This window comes from Phoenix dactylifera, chromosome 1, assembly GCF_051530095.1.
Source record: "Phoenix dactylifera cultivar Ajwa chromosome 1, Ajwa_hap1_PhDact_Kaust_v1.1, whole genome shotgun sequence".
NCBI lineage: Eukaryota > Viridiplantae > Streptophyta > Magnoliopsida > Arecales > Arecaceae > Phoenix > Phoenix dactylifera.
This window is the reverse complement of record NC_143190.1, coordinates 66560734-66582568: the sequence shown is the minus strand read 5'-3', so window position 1 is coordinate 66582568 and position 21835 is coordinate 66560734. Positions and strand designations below refer to the sequence as shown.

Sequence of the window (21835 nt, the reverse complement as noted above, 5' to 3'; positions counted from 1 at the left end):
TCAATCCTAAGCCTGACCTAAGCTTAGGCATGATCCTGGCCCATAATCTAATTTGGCAGACCCGAATTAGCCTATTTAGGCTAAAAGATTGAGCTGATCAAATTTGATCTTGTCGCCCTCCTCAACTTCATTGCATCAAGATCACAAGCTCATCAACAAGGCCCTTCTCCTCCAAAACCTTGAAGATGCCATGGGTCACCACAATGTTGTTGTCTTGTCCCTTGCAACAAAGTTCTCTGACACGACCGAGTGTGGTTCTCTACCCCAACAACGAGATCCACAATGTCAAGCACTCCACATCTCTTAATCCATCTAGAAGGATTCAAGGAAGTCATCTGGATTTCTAGGTTCTGACTCCCGCTTCCAAAGAGAGAGATCTTGAAATTTGGATATTTCTTAATCGAAGCTTAGGAACATGGTGAAAGTATAAAATAAACAACAAAATAGCCATCTTTTTTTTTTTTAATGATATGCCAAACTAAATGAATACGAAAGATGGATGAGAAAGCAAATCGGATAAAAAGGCTAAGAACCCATCAGGGCTACAATTGGGCTTGAGCAGGCCCAAGGCCTATTAGGCCAGGCCGACTTCGGCCTAGCTTCGAAAGAGTTCCAACTGGATACGAGCTTAAATGTAACTCGGGTATGTCATTGGCCTCGCCTAGCCGCAATATGCTTCACAAGCATAGCATGTCATCTTTTGCATCATTCCACTTGGCCCAAATAAAATTGCAGGCCCAACCTCCAACACAAGTTAGAATAGAGTCAGGCACTCAAGCAGAAGAAAGCCAAAAAATTACGTATGGCATTAATAACCAATTTGGTACGTAGAAAGAAGATTTATCAATACTATCCTTCTCATTAGTGAGAAAATAATAATTATGTTACACATGGTTCATGCCCCACAACCATCCAAAGATGCATAAATAAAATACAAGACATCATCAGCACACAATATAGGACATATTTTCTTACCCTGATCAATAATGGTCACCCCCACAATTCTATTAGCACACATCTCCGGAGTCAGTAGAGAACATGAAAAATAAACAAGTAAGGTGATAAGGAATCATTTTGTCTAATACTGCGCTTAACTTTGAACCAGTAAGTAGGCTGCCCATTAATCAAAATCGAATTGGTGGAGGAAGCAATATACATACATTAACTTAACTTGCCTATTGTAAGCCCATGCGAGTAAGTACTAAGTATGCGAAGAATTGCCTCCCAACTTAAGCCATCATAAGTTTTTTCCATGTCAATCTTCAACATCATCAGCAGATGTCCCTGATCATATTCTAAAGTATGCAATTTTCCGAGCCAAAATAATATTCGGTAAATCCCTATTTACTATAAATACGTCTTGTTCAATAATCTTCAAACAACGGTCAGCCACATTATAACTGGAAATAGAAGATAGTAACAAAACAATTGTTTAAATACGACTTCTTATATTTAATTATATTATTAATAGAAGATGGTACCAACTGTGGGTAAGCTAAGCTGATTGCAAATCCAAGATTATTTCTTTTGACTCATTTGATTGCGAAAAAAATAATTATAAGGTAAATGCTCAACATGTTATAAAATACGCCATACTATTAAAATTCATTAATATTGGTGTCAGCAAGAAGATCCAAAAATTATTTTATAAAATTTAATTTTATATATATATATATATATATATATTGGTTAAGATACAAATTTTATAATGTAATTTGCATTTACGAGCTAGTAGTAAACTTAAGAATCCCAATAGCCAAAGCGGGAAAAATAAGGATATAAACTTGTTACAAACGATAAGTATAGCGGATGTGCATGCACTCGCACGTGCCTCTTGTCATTTGACTTGGGCAGGTCCTACCAACGGTCAAAAATTACGAAATATTTCCATCCGAAGCCCTCCAATCACCATCCCATGATCCATTTTCCATCACAAACGCGAATATCAGAGCGACCTCGCATCAGGAAAAAAAAAAAAAAAAACACAAAAAAGGGAACATTCTCTCTCTCCCTGCCTGCTGCCGCAATCTTCGCAACGTCAAGATCTCTCCGACGACCGATTCCAATGTCCATCCCCACTCCTTCGGCCTTTTCCCCTTCTCCCCCTCCCCTTCTTTGGCTCGTCCGTTCCTTCTTCCCCGCTACTTGCCAGCCGAGCGCGCAGCGATCGATCCCCCCCCCCCCAACCCCACCGAAGGCCCGCCGGAACCGCAGGCCCAGGAGACCCCCCCCAACCTCGCCCCATCGCCCAAACTCCGTCTAATTCTAACCATGTCCACTGCGACCTCCTCCAATACCACCGCCACCAACGCCCGCACTCACCACCCCTCCTCCTCCTCCACCACCTCCAACGCCCAGCCCGCCACCCAGGCCTGCGCCGCCTGCAAGTACCAGCGCCGCAAGTGCAACCCCGACTGCACCCTCGCCCCCTACTTCCCCGCCGACCAGCAGCGCCAATTCCTCAACGCCCACCGCCTCTTCGGCGTCAGCAACATCCTCAAGATCATCCGCCATCTGGATCCCGTCCAGCGTGCCGAAGCCATGCGCTCCATCATCTTCCAGTCCAACGCCCGCGCCCATGACCCTGTCGGCGGATGCTACCGCATCATCCTCGAGCTCGAGCGCCAGCTCGAGCGTGACTCCGCCGAGCTCGCCCTCGTCCTCCGCCAGCTCGCCATCTGCCGCGCTCAGGCCCAAGCTGCTCTATCCCCCGGCACAGCCGACCTCGGCATCAATCCCAATCTCATTCTAAGTACCGGCGATGACACCGGCAGTGATGCCATCTACGGTAGCCATCAAAGCGGCCTCGTTCTTCCGATGCAGCAGCAGCAGCAGCAGCCACAGCAGCAGCAGCAGCAGTACTACGATTATTTCTATTATGAAGGTGGTGGTGACAACCCCAACGGCGACCATCATAACAATAACAACCATAGCATTAGCAATAGCAATGGCATTAACGGTAGTTACAATAACGCTGGGGTCGAGATGGAGGTGGCGACTTCGTCGGTGCTGAGCCTGCACCCGCAGCAGTGCAGGGTTGACGAGGAGGCTGTGAAGCCGCTCGTCGACATGTTCGAGGTCAGGCAAGCGTTCACGATAGGGGATGACGACGAGGAATCCGCCAAGAATTTTGCTGCTACGGTTGCCGAACCATTCCAGTGCAGGTTAGAGTTAGGGTTCTCCCATTTCTGATCATTTTTAAAAATTCTTTGTGTTTCAGATTTGGTTGATTTAGACGGAAGAATAGAAGACTAGCAATGTTTTTTTGAAATTTTGAACTAAGAGGGATGAAGATGGACGAAGGACCTTAATTTGCTAATTGTTTCAAAAAAAAAAAGAGCCGTTAAATTTCGAAATCATATATTTTTTTGCTTGATGGTTTCGTCCAGCTACGTCCTTGCTTGCATATTCATGTACTTCCATATCTATTCAGTTTCTGTATTGGATGACGTGGTTTTTGCCCTCCTTTTCCATCAAAAAAAAAAAAATCTATTTAGGATATAGATTTTCTTTAAGATCTTCAATTTCCGCTTTCCACTTCTTTTCCGTTTCAAAGATCCAAATTCATCATATGGTTCTATCCTGCTGTAACAAGGGGTAGTTTCACTTGTATCCGAACAAGATCTTTCCCATTCGACCGTTATAGAATGATTAAAATTTTTAAAATGACAAGCAGCAGCCATACAAATGTTTAAGTACTGCATTTGGAAAGTAAATGGTGTTCAGGTCTTAGCTTCCTCAGATACAATCGCAAACTCCTTTATTTTTTATTAGGTTTTCAGAAGAGGCGACATCTAAATACAATAAAAGATGAATAGAGCCGTATGTTTCATTATGATAATAATAATCAGTTAAATATATTAAAGGGAAAAAAACCAAGACACGTTGTAATTATTTTTTGTCTAAATAAAAGTAGGACAAATAGATGAAGATCCGTATAAGAATTTATATTTGGGTGCTTAGATCTTCCTTGTAGATAGAAATTTGTTAACTAAGCGATCAGAACCTCTCAATAATCATGTCAAAACAATTTGAGTATTTTATTTTAATTTTTCTTTTGGTTGCTTTGATTCTAAATGTTACATTATTTGGTTTTAACTTGCAGTGGTAAGATAGAGTTGAAAGAAGAATTAAACCCTATTGAGGATGTTCCAGAGCATGATCTGAAAGGCGCCGCCTCCTTATTTACGCTCACAAATTGTACAAGCTCTTCCATATGATTTTTTTTTTTTTTTTAATCCTCTTTTATCTTTTCTTTCCATCACATTTTTTTAGAAAATCTTTTTTCCGAGAAAATTGCATTGCTTAGTTTCTTTTTGATGGAGTATGCATGGAAATTTCCTTATGAGCTATGAAGGAGTTTGGAGATATCAACATTCCTATAGGTGTATTCACAAATATATTTTCAGTTCAACCGATGCTAATTGATAAAAAAGAGAAGGATGTAGATGGGCTGATCCCTAGGACCTCTTTATATATCCTCATCCTATTAAAGCCTTGCCATAAATAAGATTTGTATTAGGCATATGATCAAGATGCTTCTAAGCAACATGGTTATATCAAGCTTTTCATTTCTTTCTTTTCACTTCCTCATAAGCGAGTAATGAATATTCATCCATATTTGCAAAGAGAATGAAATGGTAGAGGAGAGAGAGAGAGAGGAATAGTGACAAATGGTGCTTGGCATAGAACTATTTAAAAAGAAATGGTAGAGGGGGGGGAGAGAGAGAGAGAGAGAGAGAGAGAGAGAGAGAGAGAGAGGAATAGTGACAAATGGTGCTTGACATAGAACTATTTAAAAAGAAAGAAGACACCCAAGATATTCATGTCGTGACACAAGAGATCAGGAACGTATCAAAAAATAAATCAACCAACCTACTAGCTGTAGCTACAGGCCCCAGAGTCATTCCTGAAGTAAATGAGATTCACTTTACATTAAGAAAACTTGTCTTTGTTTAAAGAAAAGCTAGGTTTTAGAAATTGTCGCCAGAAAATAGGGCTTCCTCTGTCACACTCTTGAACCTGCACATTTATCTATTACTATCTAAATAATTCTGAAAGTTTGCTGGAACAGAATGGTCAACAAATAATACATATTTTCATTTTGATGGGACAACCACATCTCCCTGATTGCAAAGTTGCAAGCAATGGCAACATAGAATTTCTTCCTCATATCATATATATCCATATAGAAGGCTATTTTATATGTCTTGTTCATGCAAATTCGACAATGTCCCGAAGCAGTTCATAATAGGGCTGTGGATCAAATCCAATATGTGCTCATTTCTTTCTTCTGCTGCTCATGTTTTTGGTATCAATCAAGTTAGCACGGGCCAGATGTAAGGGAGTAATTGTATGCCCTAACTGCCATACATTTGCAAGTTCTTGCAAACCTGCAAAGAGTCCTAGTTTACCAAGTTGGAAAAATATTTTGGTTGTTGCACCAAGTAACTTGGGATTGAATCCTACCACTATTGTAGTCTGAGAGGTCAGGGGATATTTGAGAGATTAAAACTACCATCATTATGTAATGCATTATCTATGCCCTCTTTTAATCCAAACCATCTTCCCTGTGCAAAAGAAAATTTAAATGGGATGTACTAGAATATTAATTAATAAAATAATTGGATATTGGACACCAAAAATTAAAAGCTTGGTCGCTCTAAGTTACAATTTCTTTTTTCTAAAATTAACTCCTAAAGAGTCGTTGGTAGGAGAGCCTTTGGAGCTTTTGGGGTAAAGCTTCTGAGAGGTAGAACTTTTTGAAATAGAGTTTTGACAAAAAAAATTTGTTCCCTATTTGGTAATGATATAGTTAGGATGGTACTAACTCGAATTGAATGAATATTTTCTTCATGCTATCTAATTGAAGAAATATTGCCTCCTAACTTAAATGTTCAGGGTCTTACTCCATTGAATCTATTTGATTGCATTTAAATGTACTGTGGCTTAAGCATTGAGAAAGCAATTTTGAGGATGATTCCCTTGTAATGATAACTAGTGCATCCAAATTTGGCCAAAAAATCAAGGAGGAAATAAACCAACCAACCTTGGAGCAACCATTCAAGAATTGATGAGATTGAACTTTCCAGCCATCATCAGCATTTTTCTAAAGGCACATTCTACCATTAGTTATTATTTGAGTTCTTTAGGTTAAGTTGTAGCATCTAATTATTTTTTAGTGATATAATCACTAAGTAATTATTTTATAGTAACCCCATAACAATTTAATAACATCATTATTATCATATTATAAAAATAATATAATAATTATTGTACTTTCATAGAAAACATAAAAATTCTTTATTTCTAGGCGTAACAACTACAATTGCATTTACAATTTTAAACTCAGATAATAAATAAATAATTATTATGGACGACTGTTATAAATATTTTGTCTGAGCTTCTAGATACGGATGTATTTACTTTTAATTGGTTTAATAAATCTGGTTTACCAAAAAAAATACAGATAATTACACAAAAATATTTGTTTATAACCGCAATTCCATTCGTAGTGTATGTTTGAACCGTAGACAAACAAACACACACTTAGCATCAGCTTCCATTGACCACATGATATCCATATTAAACTATGGATTTTCCTTGTAAATGTTCCTTATATCGAGAGACAAGATGTAATAAGCTTTGCTTATATCTTGCTTGAAACAATGCAAGAAGACCTTTGGGAAAAAAAAGTGAAGGACATGAGATCGCTGCTCTTCCATATAGTAGTCCTATAGTAAACTCAAGACATCGATTTGATCCGAGTACGTATTCTTTCATGAGTCTGCTGAGGTATTTGTCAGGTATCTATGAACCACAATATTCTATATATCTAGAATTACCAAGCATTTGCACATGAATGTAAGAACTCAAGCCTCCAGATAGGATCTAAAGATCATATTACCAGGCTCAGGAATCATGATATCTTCCTTTATTCATCCTCTTCTTGTTTGCTGAGATGCTTGCAATGTTCAACCTCCACTTGCTTCTGCACCCTAGTCTTACAATCATTTAGGATCGCCGCAAGAACACTACGGCAGGATATCTAGCATATATTTCGAAGTTTTCATTTTGTTTCTAACGTGGAAAGGTGATATAATTCAACAGGGAAAAGAACATTAGGAAAGATGTGCAAATGTATTAAGATGCACAGCAATTGAGCTATTCAAATGGAGCGTGATTCATTGCAGAGTGTCCCGCTATTCAAATGGTGTGCATTGTATGGTGCCTATATTCAATACTCGTGAAGCAACACTATTTGGCAAAAAGATTACACAGCTGAGGTATCGCCGTTTGCGAGGGTGAACAAGGAGGCAGCGCCGTTCGGATCATGTTTGCGTCTCCCTTTGGCTCATTTCGGGGCTGCGATATCAAATACATCGACATGGTGTGAGATAGGGAACAACAATACTCTTATAGACATTAAACAAAAAAAAATTTGGACACTGAGAAGACAACTTAATTTTAAAATTTCCCCGTTTGATCTGACATCGTACCAAGCAGGATATGGAATATGAGAATGCGTAACGAATTCTTTTACGTAGGACAAGTTTTCTAATTAATGAATGATTATTCTTTAATTGGGATAACTAACAAATATGCATGGCGAAATATGAGCATATCGCTATCCATGCAAGGACGTAGTTGGAAGGTATATAGAATCCATGACCCGCTCAAACTTAGGTTTTTCAAATTTGAACCACCTAATAGGAGTCTGCTATGACCGATCCGTTTCGATCTGTAAATTGAAAATTGAAACCCTCCAAACTTACGACTAAGAAAGAGAGGGGAAAAGATAAATAAACAAACAAACAAACAAATAAATAAATAAACCCTAACCCTAACCCTAGCACATACGTACCTGTGGAAAGAACCGGTGTTGCTCGCAGTGCTACTCTTCGAGCTTTCGTCATCGTCTCCAGTGGCAATATCCGGTCCGATGTCACACATATCTACGACCGGTATAACTTCCCGCTCATCCACCACGCACTGCGGCTGCTCCTGGTGCTGCATGAGGCTCAGCGGCGGCGGCCGCGGCAGCGGCGGTACCGGCACCGGCGGCGGCACCGGCAGCTCCAATCCTATAATCCCACTATAACTATAATTTTGATTGTTGTTAGGGTTATTGCTATTGTTAATGATGATATTATCGGCATGGCCAGAATCAACGTGGTCGCCGCCGCCGCCGCCATCGTCCAGTGGGTTAAGAAGAAGATTAGGATCGGCGAGAGCGGCCGTGGCGGGTGATAGAACAGCTTGGGCGTGGTAGATGGCAAGCTGGCGGTGGACGAGGAATAATTCGGCAGAGTCGCGTTGGAGCTGGCGCTCGAGTTCGACGACGATGCGGTGGCAGCCGCCGATGGGGTCGCGGGCGCGGGCATTGGACTGGTAGATGATGGAGCGCATCGTGTCGTAACGCTGATCAGGATCGACATGCCGGATGATCTTAAGCATGTTGGCGACGCCGAAAAGGCGGTGGGCGTTCAAGAACTCGCGCCGCCGGTCGGCGGGGAAGTAGGGGGCGAGGATGCAGTCCGGGTTGCACTTGCGGCGCTGATATTTGCAGGCGGCGCAGGCGTGGGACGACGACGCGGCGGCGGAGGAGGAGGAGGGCAAGGAGGAGGGACAGTGGTGGCTGCTGGTGGCGCTGGTTTTGTAGGAGCAGGAGCCAGCGATCATGATCAGAATAAGGATGGGAATGGAGATTGGGCGACGGAGGGTCGCTCCTGGGCCTGCGCTTCCGGCGGCCATTCGAGAAGGCACGTCGATCGCTTCGCTCGGCTGGTACATGGGGGCGGTCAAAGAAAAGCGGGCCAAGGAATGGGCGAAGGAGAGAACGAGAGGGGACCGGGGTAGGGTGAGGATCGAGGAAATAGATCGCCTCAGAAGATCGTGTCGTTACGGAGGAGAGAGAGAAGGAGAAGGGATTCTTGGACTTTAAGCTTCCGTTTTCGGGATTTGGATGGATGGTGTGATCAAGCGATGGAGATGGAGGAGGTGTGCTGAGTTCCTGAATCAAAGCTTTGTGTCTCCTGCAAGAATCACCAGAAAATTTCTCAATACAACAGGTGGGGATATAAATCTGAGTTCTTGTATGCTTGGCAAAATTAACTCCTAGAATTTCTTCTTCTGCCATTGTAGCGACTTCCAACATCCACGTCTCTTGATTATAACCATCTTTCATCTTAGCGATGTAAGAACAGGCCCCCAAAAGGGCTGAAGCCGGCAGACCCAACCGACTTCAGCCCAGAGCCCAAAAAAAAAGCAAAGAAAGAAAAAAAAGAACAGAGGAGGAGGAGCCAGCGATCATGATCAGAATAAGGATGGGAATGGAGATTGGGCGACGGAGGGTCGCTCCTGGGCCTGCGCTTCCGGCGGCTGTTCGAGAAGGCAAACCGCCGATCCCACACAACCGCCGCGAGCATCGCGGCGGGGAACGAGCCACGGCCATTTTCTCCCTTCCTTTCCCGGAGAGGGCTATAAAAGCCCCCGATGGCTCACCCGTTCCGAGAACCCCCTCCTCCCCGTTTTCTCCTTGCCCTCGGACCGGTTTGTTGCCAGATCTGGGCACTGCGGCGGCCTGATGGTCGCCGCGGTCCTCGCTCATGCTGGGTTCTACCTCCGGTATCCTCCGCCGGCGCCTCTCCTCGCCGGACTTCACCCCCCCCCCCCCCCCCCCGGCGCGCGCTCTCATTAGCCATTCCCTCTTTCTTTACTGCCTTTCCTCCTCCCGATCCACTCGGGAGAATAGATCAAATAGAAAAGAGAAAGAAAGAAAGAAAGAAAGAAAGAAGAAGATGGGGGGGGGGGGGGGGGGGAGACTTACCGGTGGACGATCCCCACCGCCGCCGCCGCGAGCGGCGTGGCCGCGGACGTCGGCTGCACGCGCGACCGCGGAAGCCGCGGGTGTCGGCCTCGGCGACCCGACCCCTCCTGTGCGGGGGATCTCCCCTTTCCTTCCTTCAAGGGAAGAGATAAGAGGGAGGGGGAGGGTTGAGAAGAAGAGGATGAGAAGAAGAAGGGGAGAGCTGAGGGAAGAGAAGGTGAATCGGGAAAGGAATAAGGAGAGAAGAAAAAAGAAAGAAAAGAAAAGAAAATAAAAGGAGAAACGAAGAAGCGGGAAAGGGGAGAGGAAAAAGGTTCTGGAAGAGAAGAATCGGGAAGGAGGGAAGAAGGTTCTGGAAAAGGAAAGAATAAAAAAAAAAAGGAAGGAGAATAAAAGAACAAAAAAATAATAAAAAAATAAAAAAATAATTATAATAAAATAAATAGAAAAATAGTGAATAGTAAATAATTAATTTTAGATTATATTGATAGGTACAGTGGAGTTGTCCAACTGAACCTAGAGATTTTTTGACGGACAACGGTAAGTAATTCTGCACAAATCTTATTGATTTCTAATCACTATTTAATTACAAGTATAAAATTACGAAATTGTATTTGATACGATGTATTTGCTCAAAATTAAGATCAAGCATATGATTGCATATAATTCATGAATTTGATTAATAGCATTCGTTCGTGAATATATCATTAGGTATGAATTATGATTATGATAGATTGCATGCAAATAAAATTTATGGCATTATCATGAATTTTATAAATTACGATGTCATTTGTCATTTTTCAACCTATTATGAAAGTATGGTTTATGAAAAAGAATAATGAATTATGAATTCTCATATTGCTTACTAGCTTGACGTACGGCCCTCGCCAATGAATTATAATAGCTCGGCATATGGCCCTGCCAAACGAGTAATAGTAGTTGGTAAAGATTATGGCTCTGTCATGGATAATAATAGTGACCATAGTTGTACTACATCTGAGAGTATAGATTTCAAAGTATGGAATAATGGCAATATTTTTATGATGCATATTCATCTTTATGAACTTGTATAATTGGGATCCATTGCTTTATTAATGGTTTAAATATATGTTATATGAAATGATTACTTTGCTATAGCCACAAATTTCTTAAATTAATGCACTAGCATGTAAAATATTATGCTTGATCCGATAAAATTGTGCTTGGTTACTTACTGAGCCGCAAGCTTATATCCCTTTTTTTATTTATTTTAGATAAGTAAGGTTGCTAGGAGCGGGAAAGAACAAAAAGGAAACGGGACTTGAAGCATAGATACAAGATTTCATAGATGTAGCCATATTAATAAGTTTGGGTTGCAATCTTGCAAACTCAAATATTTGATTTAGATGCTCTGTACCTGCTTTCTATTGAATTGAAAATGAAATTGATGAAATTTTATCCTGTTACATAAAAAAATTATAGTTATTACGGGCTTCGTGTTATTGTGGGCAACACCCTATAGTAGCACGACCGTGTTACGGCTCGGATCTAGGGCGCAATAAATTATGTCTGGATCCAGGGTGTGACAAGCGACTCCACCAATTCTCTTAAAAATAAACAACTGCTAGCTTTTTTTTCTTTTTGATGAAGAGGGATGCATAGCCACCTGATCTTTATTAGAAGAGAGTTTATGTAAACTAGTTATAAAGAATTTGCAATCAAGAAAAATATAAAAGAGCAATAAAAAATTTCTACAAAAGATAGTAGCCTGTAAGTAGACTTGTTAAACTATTTAATAAGTTGAACAATCTCATAAGTGATTTGAAGCATTCTGTATCTTCAATGTGCAATTATATAAGCCCTGTATCCCAATGTGAGACGGCTTTTTCTAAAAAGATAGATCGACGTCTCTCAATGTGCGGCGCCAATGTTGCAAGGTTATTCTAAAATTTGAGATAAGAATCAAGCAGTTTCTCTGGACACAGATGCTTCCAGCAGAAAGAGGTGAATAAGATTTTCTGTAAAATACAATGGTTAGAACTTAATTTCTTTCAAATAAACAATTGCTATCAGAAACCATAATATGACATTTCATCAGGGAAGGAAAAAAAAATTCATGCTGATCTGTAGTATTTTGTATCATCACCTCAAATTATAAATGCTTTTTTGTGGACGTCTGATGTAGACGTCCCTTCACAGTTGTACCTTTTACTCTCCTGTGACTTGGAGGGCTGTACTCACGTTCGTACTATATGATATGAGTAGCCGTTTTTACCAAAAAAAAAAAAAAAAAAAAAAAAAAAAAAAAAAAAAAAAAAAAAAAAAAAAAAAAAAAGGTACATGATGAGCTCACCATCTGAACTCTTTTCCCATATCTGCAGTTTTCGAGGAAGCAGGAAGGAGAGGACGATAACGAGTTACGAGTAATACTCACTCAGGATAGAGATCTCGGACCAGATTTGCTGTCCTATTTCCGTAGAGTGCTTGCCTCCACCTCCAACCTTGCCACTTGATGGACCTTATCCTCAATGGGAGGCGATCGTTTATCTATTACTGATCATAGAACCTAATTAGCTGGCTTGGATGGAAGCACTCATAATTATTGGGGTTACAGGAACGATCGATGGAGCAATAGTATAATGAGTACTGTGTTGAATGTATATGTTAGTTATCTACTCCTAAATACAATTTCTACGCAAACTGAAAAGTTTATATATATTATTATAAACGGCTAGTTTCCAATCAAGCATATGTTTATTTTAACAATATGAATGCCTTTCGATGTGGGAAAAAAATATTCTGAAAAATATTTTCTACCTATCTGGTGAGATAGTCATCATGTTTATTTATAGTTGAGAATGTACAAAAGATTACAACTAGGATGATACAGAAATAGAAAAAAACAATAAATGGATTTCTAAGATCAATTCTAAATTTATGCTATCCGAAATTCAAAATATCAATTCTAAATTTGTGTTGACTTTTTGTTTGAATTTCCAACAATATGTTCCTTTTGGTTCGCTCTTCATCTCCTATTCATGGATTGCGCCCCAGTATTCATGCATGATGGTTCTTCATGACTCCATGAGCTAACTTCACCAAAATTTCCATGGCATGGCAGTATGATTGCAACCAGAACATTAATTCATCTCTGTGGGCTTGAGGTTTTCACAATATCAAGACCCACTGCTTTTGCGACATAGGCGTTAACTTCTGTCCTGTTCCTTTTCCCTACATCCTTCATCATTTCAAGATACCAGTCCTCAAGATTTAACTCTCCACACCACCATCTTTGGAGCTTGTTTGGGGTCCTCTCCTGTTCACATTTCCATTTCGCATAGTCTTTTTTGCATAGTCAGTGTCATCTCACACGTTCAAATAGGTTGTTGTGATTTGATTTTCTTCAATTTTACATTCATAATATGGGAGGAATTTAAAGTATTGTTGAGGTGTCCCCGCTTTGAATTCCTCTGGAAGTTGTCTCATCTTTCACTATACAAACACATCCAAAGCACGTAGTTTTTGGAATTCCAAAAGATCAAAGCACGTATCTCTACGAACACAATTAGAGAAAGTCTCGACTTCATTTAGCTCCTACAATAATAGTTGAAAAAAAAAGTATGGCGCAAAAAAAAAAAATATATTGCGAGCTGTCCTGTTCAAGTTTCTTTCTTCTTTTCTCTTCAAGTTTGTTCGATCTCATCTAATCCTTTTCTCCAAAACATCAGGGTCGATCATTGGAAGCCTTGTTCATCTTCTTTGGAAGTTGAGCATTTTTATTGAGAACCCAAATAGGAAGGCAAATAGCACAGGGAATGCGACGACAACCGCTGCAACCACTCCCAAGAAGTCGTGTCTGAACCCAAAGTAACTCCTGACGAAATCAGCCACGGCCACGCCGGTGTCAAGCTTATTCTGTACATCTCCAAACTGGGAAGCAACCAAGCCGTACAGGGTCCATGAAACAGGGCAAATCCAATAATACCATCTCCACCAAACAGGAATTCTCTGTAAAATGAAGCAGCAATTTTAGTGGATTTACTTCTATAAAAGACCAAGAAACAATGGAGTTCTCGGAGTAGGAACTTACAGGTCGTGGAATAATAAATCCAGAGAAAAGATTCCATATCAAATAGAAGGCAGAGGAAACTATTGCAGCAATGTTGTGGTTGGGGGTCAGGCCTACTGCCATCATTCCATAGAATGTGAAGTACAGCAATGTGAAGTACATGAAGAACATGTACCAGAAGAATTTAGCTGCCGTCCATTCAAACCCAATCATTGCATACACTAGTACACCATAAATCAACGACTGGATCAAGATGTATGGAATTTCGATCGCAACCTGCAATTCAGAAATGCATGGTGGTTAGTGTAGTTGTGACTCAAACCTCAAGGTTCAGCTAAGTTCAAGATTCTGCTGAGCTGAACTTCAACTGAAGATAAACTGACTTCCTGATTTCAGTGAATTCAGTTCTTCACTGTTAGTTAGTTAATGATTTGGTTATTCAATTAGTGTATCATTATATATATGTAACTCATATCATGTAATCAGAATCACTTAATTTAATAGAAAAGAAGACAGGAAGTTCTTAATTCAAAGAGAAGGTTTTTTACTTCATGAAAAGGAGGAGGATGGGTAAGGTAGGGTGATGTAAAAGTAAGCACCTGTCCAAATGCATATGGCAAGGCTGAATACATTCCAGCTGCTCTTTCTCTATAAAATACGGTTCGTTCGATAGCTACAACTGGTTGAACAGATGAAGCATTCTGTACCCCAATGAAGAGAACGGCAGCATACATGGAACCCATTGCATTAAACAAATCCTGCTGCTTATCCCTGCAATATAAAATAGTATAGGCACACTGAGATCATTCTGGATCGAAAATAGAGTTAAAAAGCTTCGGGGAAGTGAAGTCGAGATCTACCTTTTAGTGCCGAGGTCCCAGAAAATAGTCCCAAACAACAAGGCTATGATTGTTGTGAAGAAGAACCTCACTGCAGTGTATGGAGGATTCCTCCAGTATGATAAGTTCTGTTTCCAAAGGTTAGCCATACATTGTGTGAAGAAGGATTGCGGGTACTGAGTTGCGAAGCGTAGATCGCTTGAACCAGGAGGTGGTGTACTTAATTCTTTTATCAAATTCTTGTTCCTCCTGAAAATATGGAAGATTGCAGATACAAGTAAAGACATGCTAGCTATATCGACTACGAAAGAAGATGAAGTAAAATTTACTCACTGATAGAGTTCAGATGTTTTGTATACTTCGCTGAAATTAACCCCTAGTATCCGTTCTTGGGCCAATGTCGTCACTTCCAGCATCCATGTCGCAGGATTATAACCATCTTTTATCTTGCTGACACCTTCAATTCCCTTGATAAAATAAACCAAAAGATGTAGTTGGTTGTTCTGTTCGGCTGAATCTAGTAAGGAAGTAAACCTCTTTCTTGTTTCTCACCTCAAAATAATTAATAAGATGGCAAGAATGGCGCCCCAGTGGACCAATATATATCTCTTCTCCTCCTCGCTTCATCAGGAAGAGCTGCAATGAAACATAAATTAAATATATTAAAGTTGCGCCTCATTGAACTTCAGTTTATAAGTACAAATAAGCCAATTAATCCTGACATTCCCTTACCTCATCAAAAGCTTCAAATATGTCGATGCTAGGCTGGTGAATGGTGCACACAACCGTCCTCCCAGTGTCCACGGTGCTCCTTACAGTCCTCATGACGATTGCTGCAGCCCGTGCATCGAGTCCGGAGGTTGGCTCATCCATGAATATTATAGAAGGGTTAGCAACAAGCTCCACAGCAATCGTCAGCCTCTTTCGTTGCTCGGTCGACAGTCCATTCACTCCAGGTAATCCAACCAGTGCACCCCTCAATGATGTCAACTCGACAAGCTCCATGACCTCTTCAATGAACATCTGCGATCCATAGTTTCAGTGGTCATTCTATGCATCAATGGACTGAAAAGGAATGCAAGGATCAGGCTGTTGTTTATTTAACCAACCTTTCTTGTTGCAGAATTAACCTCAGAGGACAATCGAAGCCATGCAGAGTATACAAGAGACTCGTAGACTGTCACATGTGGAGAGTGGATATCATTTTGTTCACAATACCCTGATACTCGAGCAAAAGTTTCTTGCTTCTTTGGATAGCCGGATATGGTGATGTTTCCCTCTATGTATCCCCCTGTTTTTCTTCCAGCCAATACATCCATCAATGTTGTCTTACCGGCTCCACTAACACCCATCAGAGCCGTTAGAACTCCCGGCCTGAAAGACCCACTCACTCCCTTAAGGAGTTCCAATCGATCTTCTATTACACCTTGTGCTTTCATTTCCTACAAGTTTACCAAAGATTTTCAATCCACAACAAATTCCACTAAGCTAATGAAAATAAGAAATACTAGTAGGTGAGAGAGACTCGCCCAGAAAGGGGAGGGGAAAGAAAGAAGAGAATGAAAGGAAAAGGAGGATACATTGCTTGTCATATTACCTGTGGCATGTCCACGGAGTATCTTATATTGTCAAAGGTCATGGAAAGTGGTACAAATGGAAGGACCATTCCCTTTTTGTTCTGATTCGGATGAACCACTTCATTTGTGGACTTTGATGAGGAATTGCTCCTCCTTATCTCATCAGCACTATCTGCATACATGAAAATGACAATGAGATGAAATCGGTCAAGAGGAATTTAGCTTATGTTGAACATACTGACTATACTTACTTCCAGATGTGAAATCATTTACAGAGTTCCTCCCTCTTGATGATGATGATCCTAATACTTCCCCAGTTAAATTTGCATGTTTTTCCTTTAACGTCTCTTCAGAAATAGCCGGGCGAGCTTTCCCAAATGCTGCAAACATTAGGCAATGCTCAGAGTAGAGTTCTCAATCTTAGAACTTTAACCCATAATTTGTAAGATTTTGCATTTTTTTTTCCACGAAGATGTTATCGTAGGATTTATACTCACGATTGAGATAGGCGAGAGCCACGGTGAAAAGAGCATTGAATAGCAACATGTATCCAATCAAGGCACCAAAACCAATCCAGTACCATTTTGCCTCTGGAAAGACACCACGAGACTTCAAGACAAGCACTCCTAGTGGCTCTGTTGATCCAGGAAGACTCTGCAACACAATAATATTGAGCATGGATATCAGCTATTCTTTCCTTGGAATTAAAATGCATTTTCTTGTCATATGAAGGAGATTCCCTTACATGGCTCCAACTTCTTCCCAGAAATTCATTTGTTGAAATTGCATTCTGTGAGTACATAAGGGGCGAGATCCAGTAACCCCATATCCACCATTTCTTCACATCCTCTGTCACAAGCATAGAGATACATATAGTTAACAAACTATTATAGCAGGTAGCTGAGACAGGAATGATATCTCTAAAAGCTTGTAATAAGGCATCTAATATAAAGAACAAAGCAAGTGATAGAAGCATACCTCTCGACAGGATGAACCCACCAAGAACCAAAAGAATGAGAAGTGCAAAGGATCCAAAGGTATTCGCGACGATCATGTTCCTACCCAGTGCAGCAATGAACCGGAAGAGCGCCGTTGCCATCTGATTGATCGCTAAGAGGAGCAGATACTGCTTAAATAGCCTGCCAAGGAGAAAAAGTACCCAAATATTTTGAAGATCCTGGAATGGAAGGATTCAACCATAATGACCAGAATCAAAGTCAACCATCTTACCTTCCTACATTTGGATCAAATCCAATAACATAGTATGTTGTGAACACCCAAACTCCAACTTCTACAAATGAAACTGGAATCTTTAAAATCCACTTCGGAAGTGCATATGACCATGCGGGATAAAAGAGCAAATCTCTTTGTTTGAAGAAGACAGGAAGCTTCAGAACGGTCATTGCAAGCTCCGAGAATCCATTGAACATGACTGAGATTATTCCGAAGAAAAGTGCGCCCATATAGATTCCCCCATCAGTTACGGAGTCACGGTGCATCTCCGTGCGTAGGAAGATTGTCATTGCGATGAAAGCCACGATTGTGAGCTGAAATTCAAAAAATTACCCTTCTAATATGAATACATCAAAAAAAAAGGTTAGAAAAACAACACATCGCGGAGTGCTTTAGGCAGCTCTTTTTTACTTCATTAGTTGTGGATATGACTCACCTGAGTTGCCCTGAAGATATATACAAACGAATGTCGCTTCATCAGTAATAGTTCTCTTGCAAGGTTAGCTCTAAAAAGCTCCTTTTTGCTGACACCATATTTTGAGGTTGTCAGGGCAGCAGGGTGGCTCTTGCTCTTGTCATAGGGGATGGAAAGTTCATTCCCTATATCCTGCCCAACATGGAAAGACTGAAAAGCCTCTGCAAATTCCTTGACAGGCACATACCGATAAGTTTCATCGTGCCGCATCCAATACTGCTGTTGATCTTTCCTTGAGGTCACCTTCGAATTTTCAAAGAAGAGATCGGTATACTATCTTTGTGATGGTGAATTATAAGAGCAACATTTTTGTAGTTAACCTACCTCTTGTAAGAAGTCTGCAACACCCTTCCTCTCCGGGCATTTGAAGCCCATCGACTCGAAGAACTCGAGCACATGTCCACGAGGACCTTGATACACAGCTTGCCCGTCGGAAAGAAGAATGATGTCGTCGAAGAGGTCATATGTCTCAGGAGCAGGTTGGAGCAGGGAAATCACTGCTGTGCCCCCAAGAATATGAATGGACTGCCTGAGTGAATTAACTATCTGGAATGTTGTGGAGCTGTCAAGACCAGTTGATATCTCATCCATGAACAGAGCTCTTGCAGGTCCGACGAGCATCTCACCTACAGCAAGCAAATATATGTGGATACAAGATAGGAACAAATATAAAGCATCACTCAGAAGAATTTTAATCTTAGGAGTTCATCTTATCAGTTGCTCTACCTGTCGTGACACGCTTCCTTTGGCCACCGGAGATACCTCTCAGCATTTCATCTCCTACCATGGTGTCCGCACAGATTTCCAATCCTAAGACCTGCCATAATTTAAAGAAGCGAATGAAGATTAAATAACGAGTCTTGCGCCTCTGAAAGATTCATTTCATTCTACAATGCAATTTACAGCAGGTTCGTTACCTTTAATATATAGTCTGTGATTACACTGGTTTCCTGTCCATCCATTGCAACTGCCTGCATGAGTGAAAATCAAGGAGATTTCGTTCCATTTATTTCAAATTCAGGTAGAAAGATTATATTGGAGCTCGCTGCAGTTGATGTTTTAAAATAGGATTCTAATTCAAAGTTTGAATCTCACCTTCATGAAGACATCGATATCAGGATCGGGCTTGATATTAGCTGCCTTCTCCCTTCTCGATAACTCGGTCAACATTTCTGTGTAGTTTCGATGTAGATGATTCATTAGCATTCACTGAAAACTAGCAAAGATCTACCAACTCATACTGTATTTTAGTTTTAATCTCTCCGATGCGAACTCACCGTAACGAGATCCTACTCCTTGACACCTTGCAGAGAAAGCTAATGTTTCACGAACTGTCATCTCCCCTATGTGAAGATCATGTTGACTGATGTAGGCAGCTGTTCTTTGAGGAACGAACTCATCCATTCCATGACCGTTGTAAGTCACTCTCCCTGAGACCTGTTTATTTTTATATATGTAAAAGCAAAATTACTCTTTTAGGTTAGTTTTGACTTACTAGAGAGGAGGACGAAGGTTTTATTTGTTTTCAAACTAAGATGGATACAAAATGGATAATCTTGACCTTCAGGTCCGAGTCAAGCTTTCCAGCCAAGGCCAACAACAATGTGGTCTTTCCTGAGCCCGGGGGACCTAATAGCAAAGTCATCCTGAAATTAGGAAGAATAGGAATGACAGGCATCAGATAGAGTTGCAGTAATTGATCATTAAGAGAAGAAAAAGTAGAAGAAACAAAAAAACTCGAGAGCGATTCATCTCAACTTTATTTTTTTTAGAGGGGTAATGGAGGAAGTGAGATGCTTCCCGACACTTTATTATTGAAAGGAAATTATTTATGGGTTACTAATTGCATAAGAAAAAGAAAGGAGGGATACCGAAGGTTTGAGTGCAACCTTTGGCTATCCAAAGATTTTTCCTATGTTAGCCAAAAAAAAAACGAATTTTCCCATTCATAAGTTGTCTCAAAGACCGAAAGGTATTAGTAGATGGTCCCGGCCACTTCTCATCACCAACTGAAATCTTCATTCATCTCACTTTCATATAAATTTTTTCTTCATGAATATCCTCCTAAATATCAAATTTTGCATTAATGCCCTTCCAAAATTGATATTTATATATATACCCTGCAAAATATTTATTTTGCTATTCTACCTTTTTTTTTCTCTTCCTTTTTACATATATATATATATATATATATATATATATATATATATATATATATATATATATATATATATATATATATATATATATATATATATATATATATATATATACCAACATCCTCTAATGCCGTTAAAAAATTAACAATTTTAAATTAAAATAATTAAAATATTCTTGATGGGTAGATGTGCAAAAAAGAAACATTTATAAGACGATCGTGATAAAGAACTAAAAAAGTAATTTTAAAATTCTATTTTATTTTTAATTAAAATAAATATGGTTTTTATTAACAGTGTTAGAAGAACGGCTATATTAGAAGTATTTGTGCAAAAATAGTATTTTATAAAGATACAGAAATGAATATAAATTTTAAGAGAAAATTTATATAATTTTGAATATTTAGAAAAGTATTCATGCAAAAAAAAAAAAAATCTAAAAAAAAACATCTCTTACCTCTGAGGCTTGATGACTCCACTTACATCATGAAGGATTGACAATGATCTCTTCCTACTTGGTAATATATGGAAGTAATTGGCAAGTGACTGGTTCAGAGGATACGAAAATCAGAAGGATGTTATGAGCATGGAGGCATTAGTTGACACACAGAACTGCTCTTTTGAGAGGATATTTAAAATTTGTGAAGTACCTCGAGTACATTAATGGTGGAATTCAGGATAGTCGGCAGTCCTCTGTTTCCCACATAAGTTTCCGCGTGGATGTTGAGATGCTCATAACGCACTTCAATCGTAGGGAGATCTATTCCAACTCTGGAAACCGAAAAGCCGAAAACAGTATTAGAAACCTCTTGTCAGCTTACAGCTGATGCGAAACAAGAAGGCGAACAGATTCTCACCGATCGATGCGATCCCTGAGCTTCAACAAGAACCTTTCATTGTCCTCTTCTGCAACTCTAACCAGTCTGTCGAGCAATGCCTTCCTCTCTCGCAACCCGAGGCTCTGGATGTCGACTTCTATACGCTCTCCCTCAGCTAGAGTCAATATACCCTTCCTCACTCGATCATAGGTCGGCAATTTCTCGAGAGCAGCCCACTTCAGAGCCTCCTCATCATCTTCATCCCACGAAGACCGCGAAAAGATCTCATCTCCACGCCTCCAAACCGAACTGCTCCGCCGCATGCTCCCGACTCCATATACATCACCAACCTCCATCGAAAAATTAACCAGCACTCGCTGATTCCTTCCAGCAGCCAGAAGAAAAGCAAAACCAAGGGACTGCGATGGCTTCCTTCTGCTTTTCTTTTAAGCCAGCAATCCTCGAAACCTCGAAGGGAAGCGATGACCTACAGGGATCATGAGCGCCAGTACGGACCTAAAGAAAGAACGAAAGATGCGAGGTTTTAAGTGGACGAGAGGGGGGAATGGTTTATAATGGCTTAAAACAAGCACCAAATAATAATACAAAATAAGAAGGAACGGAGAAATTAGAGGCTAAGTCCGCGTGCTCGAATACCGTAAAGGATGCCGTCTCTGCTGACGTAAGTATCTCCATCATGTCTCTTTTTTTTTTCTTCTACAAAAGATGGTTAGAGCTCTAACACGAAGATATTAAAATAATAATAATAATAAAATATAATAAGCTATGGGGCGTTCTAGACAATTTTCTCACATCAATCAAAAAAATTTCTGAAATGATTAGCCGCAAAAAAAGTCACT

The 21835-nt window shown here is 40.2% G+C and overlaps 3 protein-coding genes across 4 annotated transcripts; 1 reads left to right on the top strand and 2 right to left on the bottom strand.

The window, feature by feature from the left end:
• Positions 1-2236: 2236 nt before the first annotated feature.
• Positions 2237-4239, top strand: LOC103699560 (uncharacterized). The gene is made up of 2 exons (XM_008781581.4): positions 2237-3164; positions 4106-4239. Exons 1-2 carry the CDS (start codon positions 2272-2274, stop codon positions 4218-4220), a joined length of 1008 nt encoding a protein of 335 aa, XP_008779803.4. The 5' UTR covers positions 2237-2271; the 3' UTR covers positions 4221-4239.
• A 2882-nt stretch (positions 4240-7121) lies between these two features.
• Positions 7122-10233, bottom strand: LOC103711228 (uncharacterized). Of its 2 annotated transcripts, XM_026806284.3 has the most exons (3): positions 9830-10233; positions 7865-9035; positions 7122-7365 (listed from the first exon to the last, which is right to left on the bottom strand). In XM_026806284.3, the coding sequence occupies exons 2-3, from the start codon at positions 8791-8793 to the stop codon at positions 7332-7334; spliced, it is 963 nt and encodes a 320-aa protein (XP_026662085.3). In that variant the 5' UTR covers positions 8794-9035; positions 9830-10233; the 3' UTR covers positions 7122-7331. The 2 variants fall into 2 exon arrangements, with proteins under 2 accessions (XP_026662085.3, XP_008795517.3); XM_008797295.6 differs by lacking the exon at positions 9830-10233 and having other exon boundaries at positions 7865-9676.
• A 2258-nt stretch (positions 10234-12491) lies between these two features.
• On the bottom strand, positions 12492-21618 carry LOC103711178 (ABC transporter G family member 36-like). Its single transcript, XM_008797228.4, has 24 exons — positions 21015-21618; positions 20808-20928; positions 20615-20703; positions 19563-19647; positions 19279-19438; positions 19097-19173; positions 18919-18972; positions 18728-18818; positions 18326-18627; positions 17963-18244; positions 17524-17840; positions 17272-17432; positions 17039-17142; positions 16791-16947; positions 16545-16673; positions 16314-16465; positions 15826-16158; positions 15449-15739; positions 15269-15352; positions 15050-15183; positions 14738-14965; positions 14477-14648; positions 13899-14153; positions 12492-13816 (listed from the first exon to the last, which is right to left on the bottom strand). Exons 1-24 carry the CDS (start codon positions 21329-21331, stop codon positions 13559-13561), a joined length of 4353 nt encoding a protein of 1450 aa, XP_008795450.3. The 5' UTR covers positions 21332-21618; the 3' UTR covers positions 12492-13558.
• Positions 21619-21835: the final 217 nt, after the last annotated feature.

Bases quoted from the DNA above. Each gene is read 5' to 3' on its own strand.
- LOC103699560 (XM_008781581.4), top strand. From the start codon at position 2,272: ATGTCCACTGCGACCTCCTCCAATACCACCGCCACCAACGCCCGCACT. The intron at 3,165-4,105 runs GTTAGAGTTAGG...TTTAACTTGCAG, and splicing joins GCCGAACCATTCCAGTGCAG to TGGTAAGATAGAGTTGAAAG.
- LOC103711228 (XM_026806284.3), bottom strand. From the start codon at position 8,793: ATGTACCAGCCGAGCGAAGCGATCGACGTGCCTTCTCGAATGGCCGCC. The intron at 7,366-7,864 runs GTACGTATGTGC...TTGATATCGCAG, and splicing joins AACACCGGTTCTTTCCACAG to CCCCGAAATGAGCCAAAGGG.
- LOC103711178 (XM_008797228.4), bottom strand. From the start codon at position 21,331: ATGGAGGTTGGTGATGTATATGGAGTCGGGAGCATGCGGCGGAGCAGT. The intron at 18,819-18,918 runs GTAACGAACCTG...AAATTATGGCAG, and splicing joins TCACAGACTATATATTAAAG to GTCTTAGGATTGGAAATCTG. The intron at 15,184-15,268 runs GTGAGAAACAAG...TATTTTATCAAG, and splicing joins ATCTTATTAATTATTTTGAG to GGAATTGAAGGTGTCAGCAA.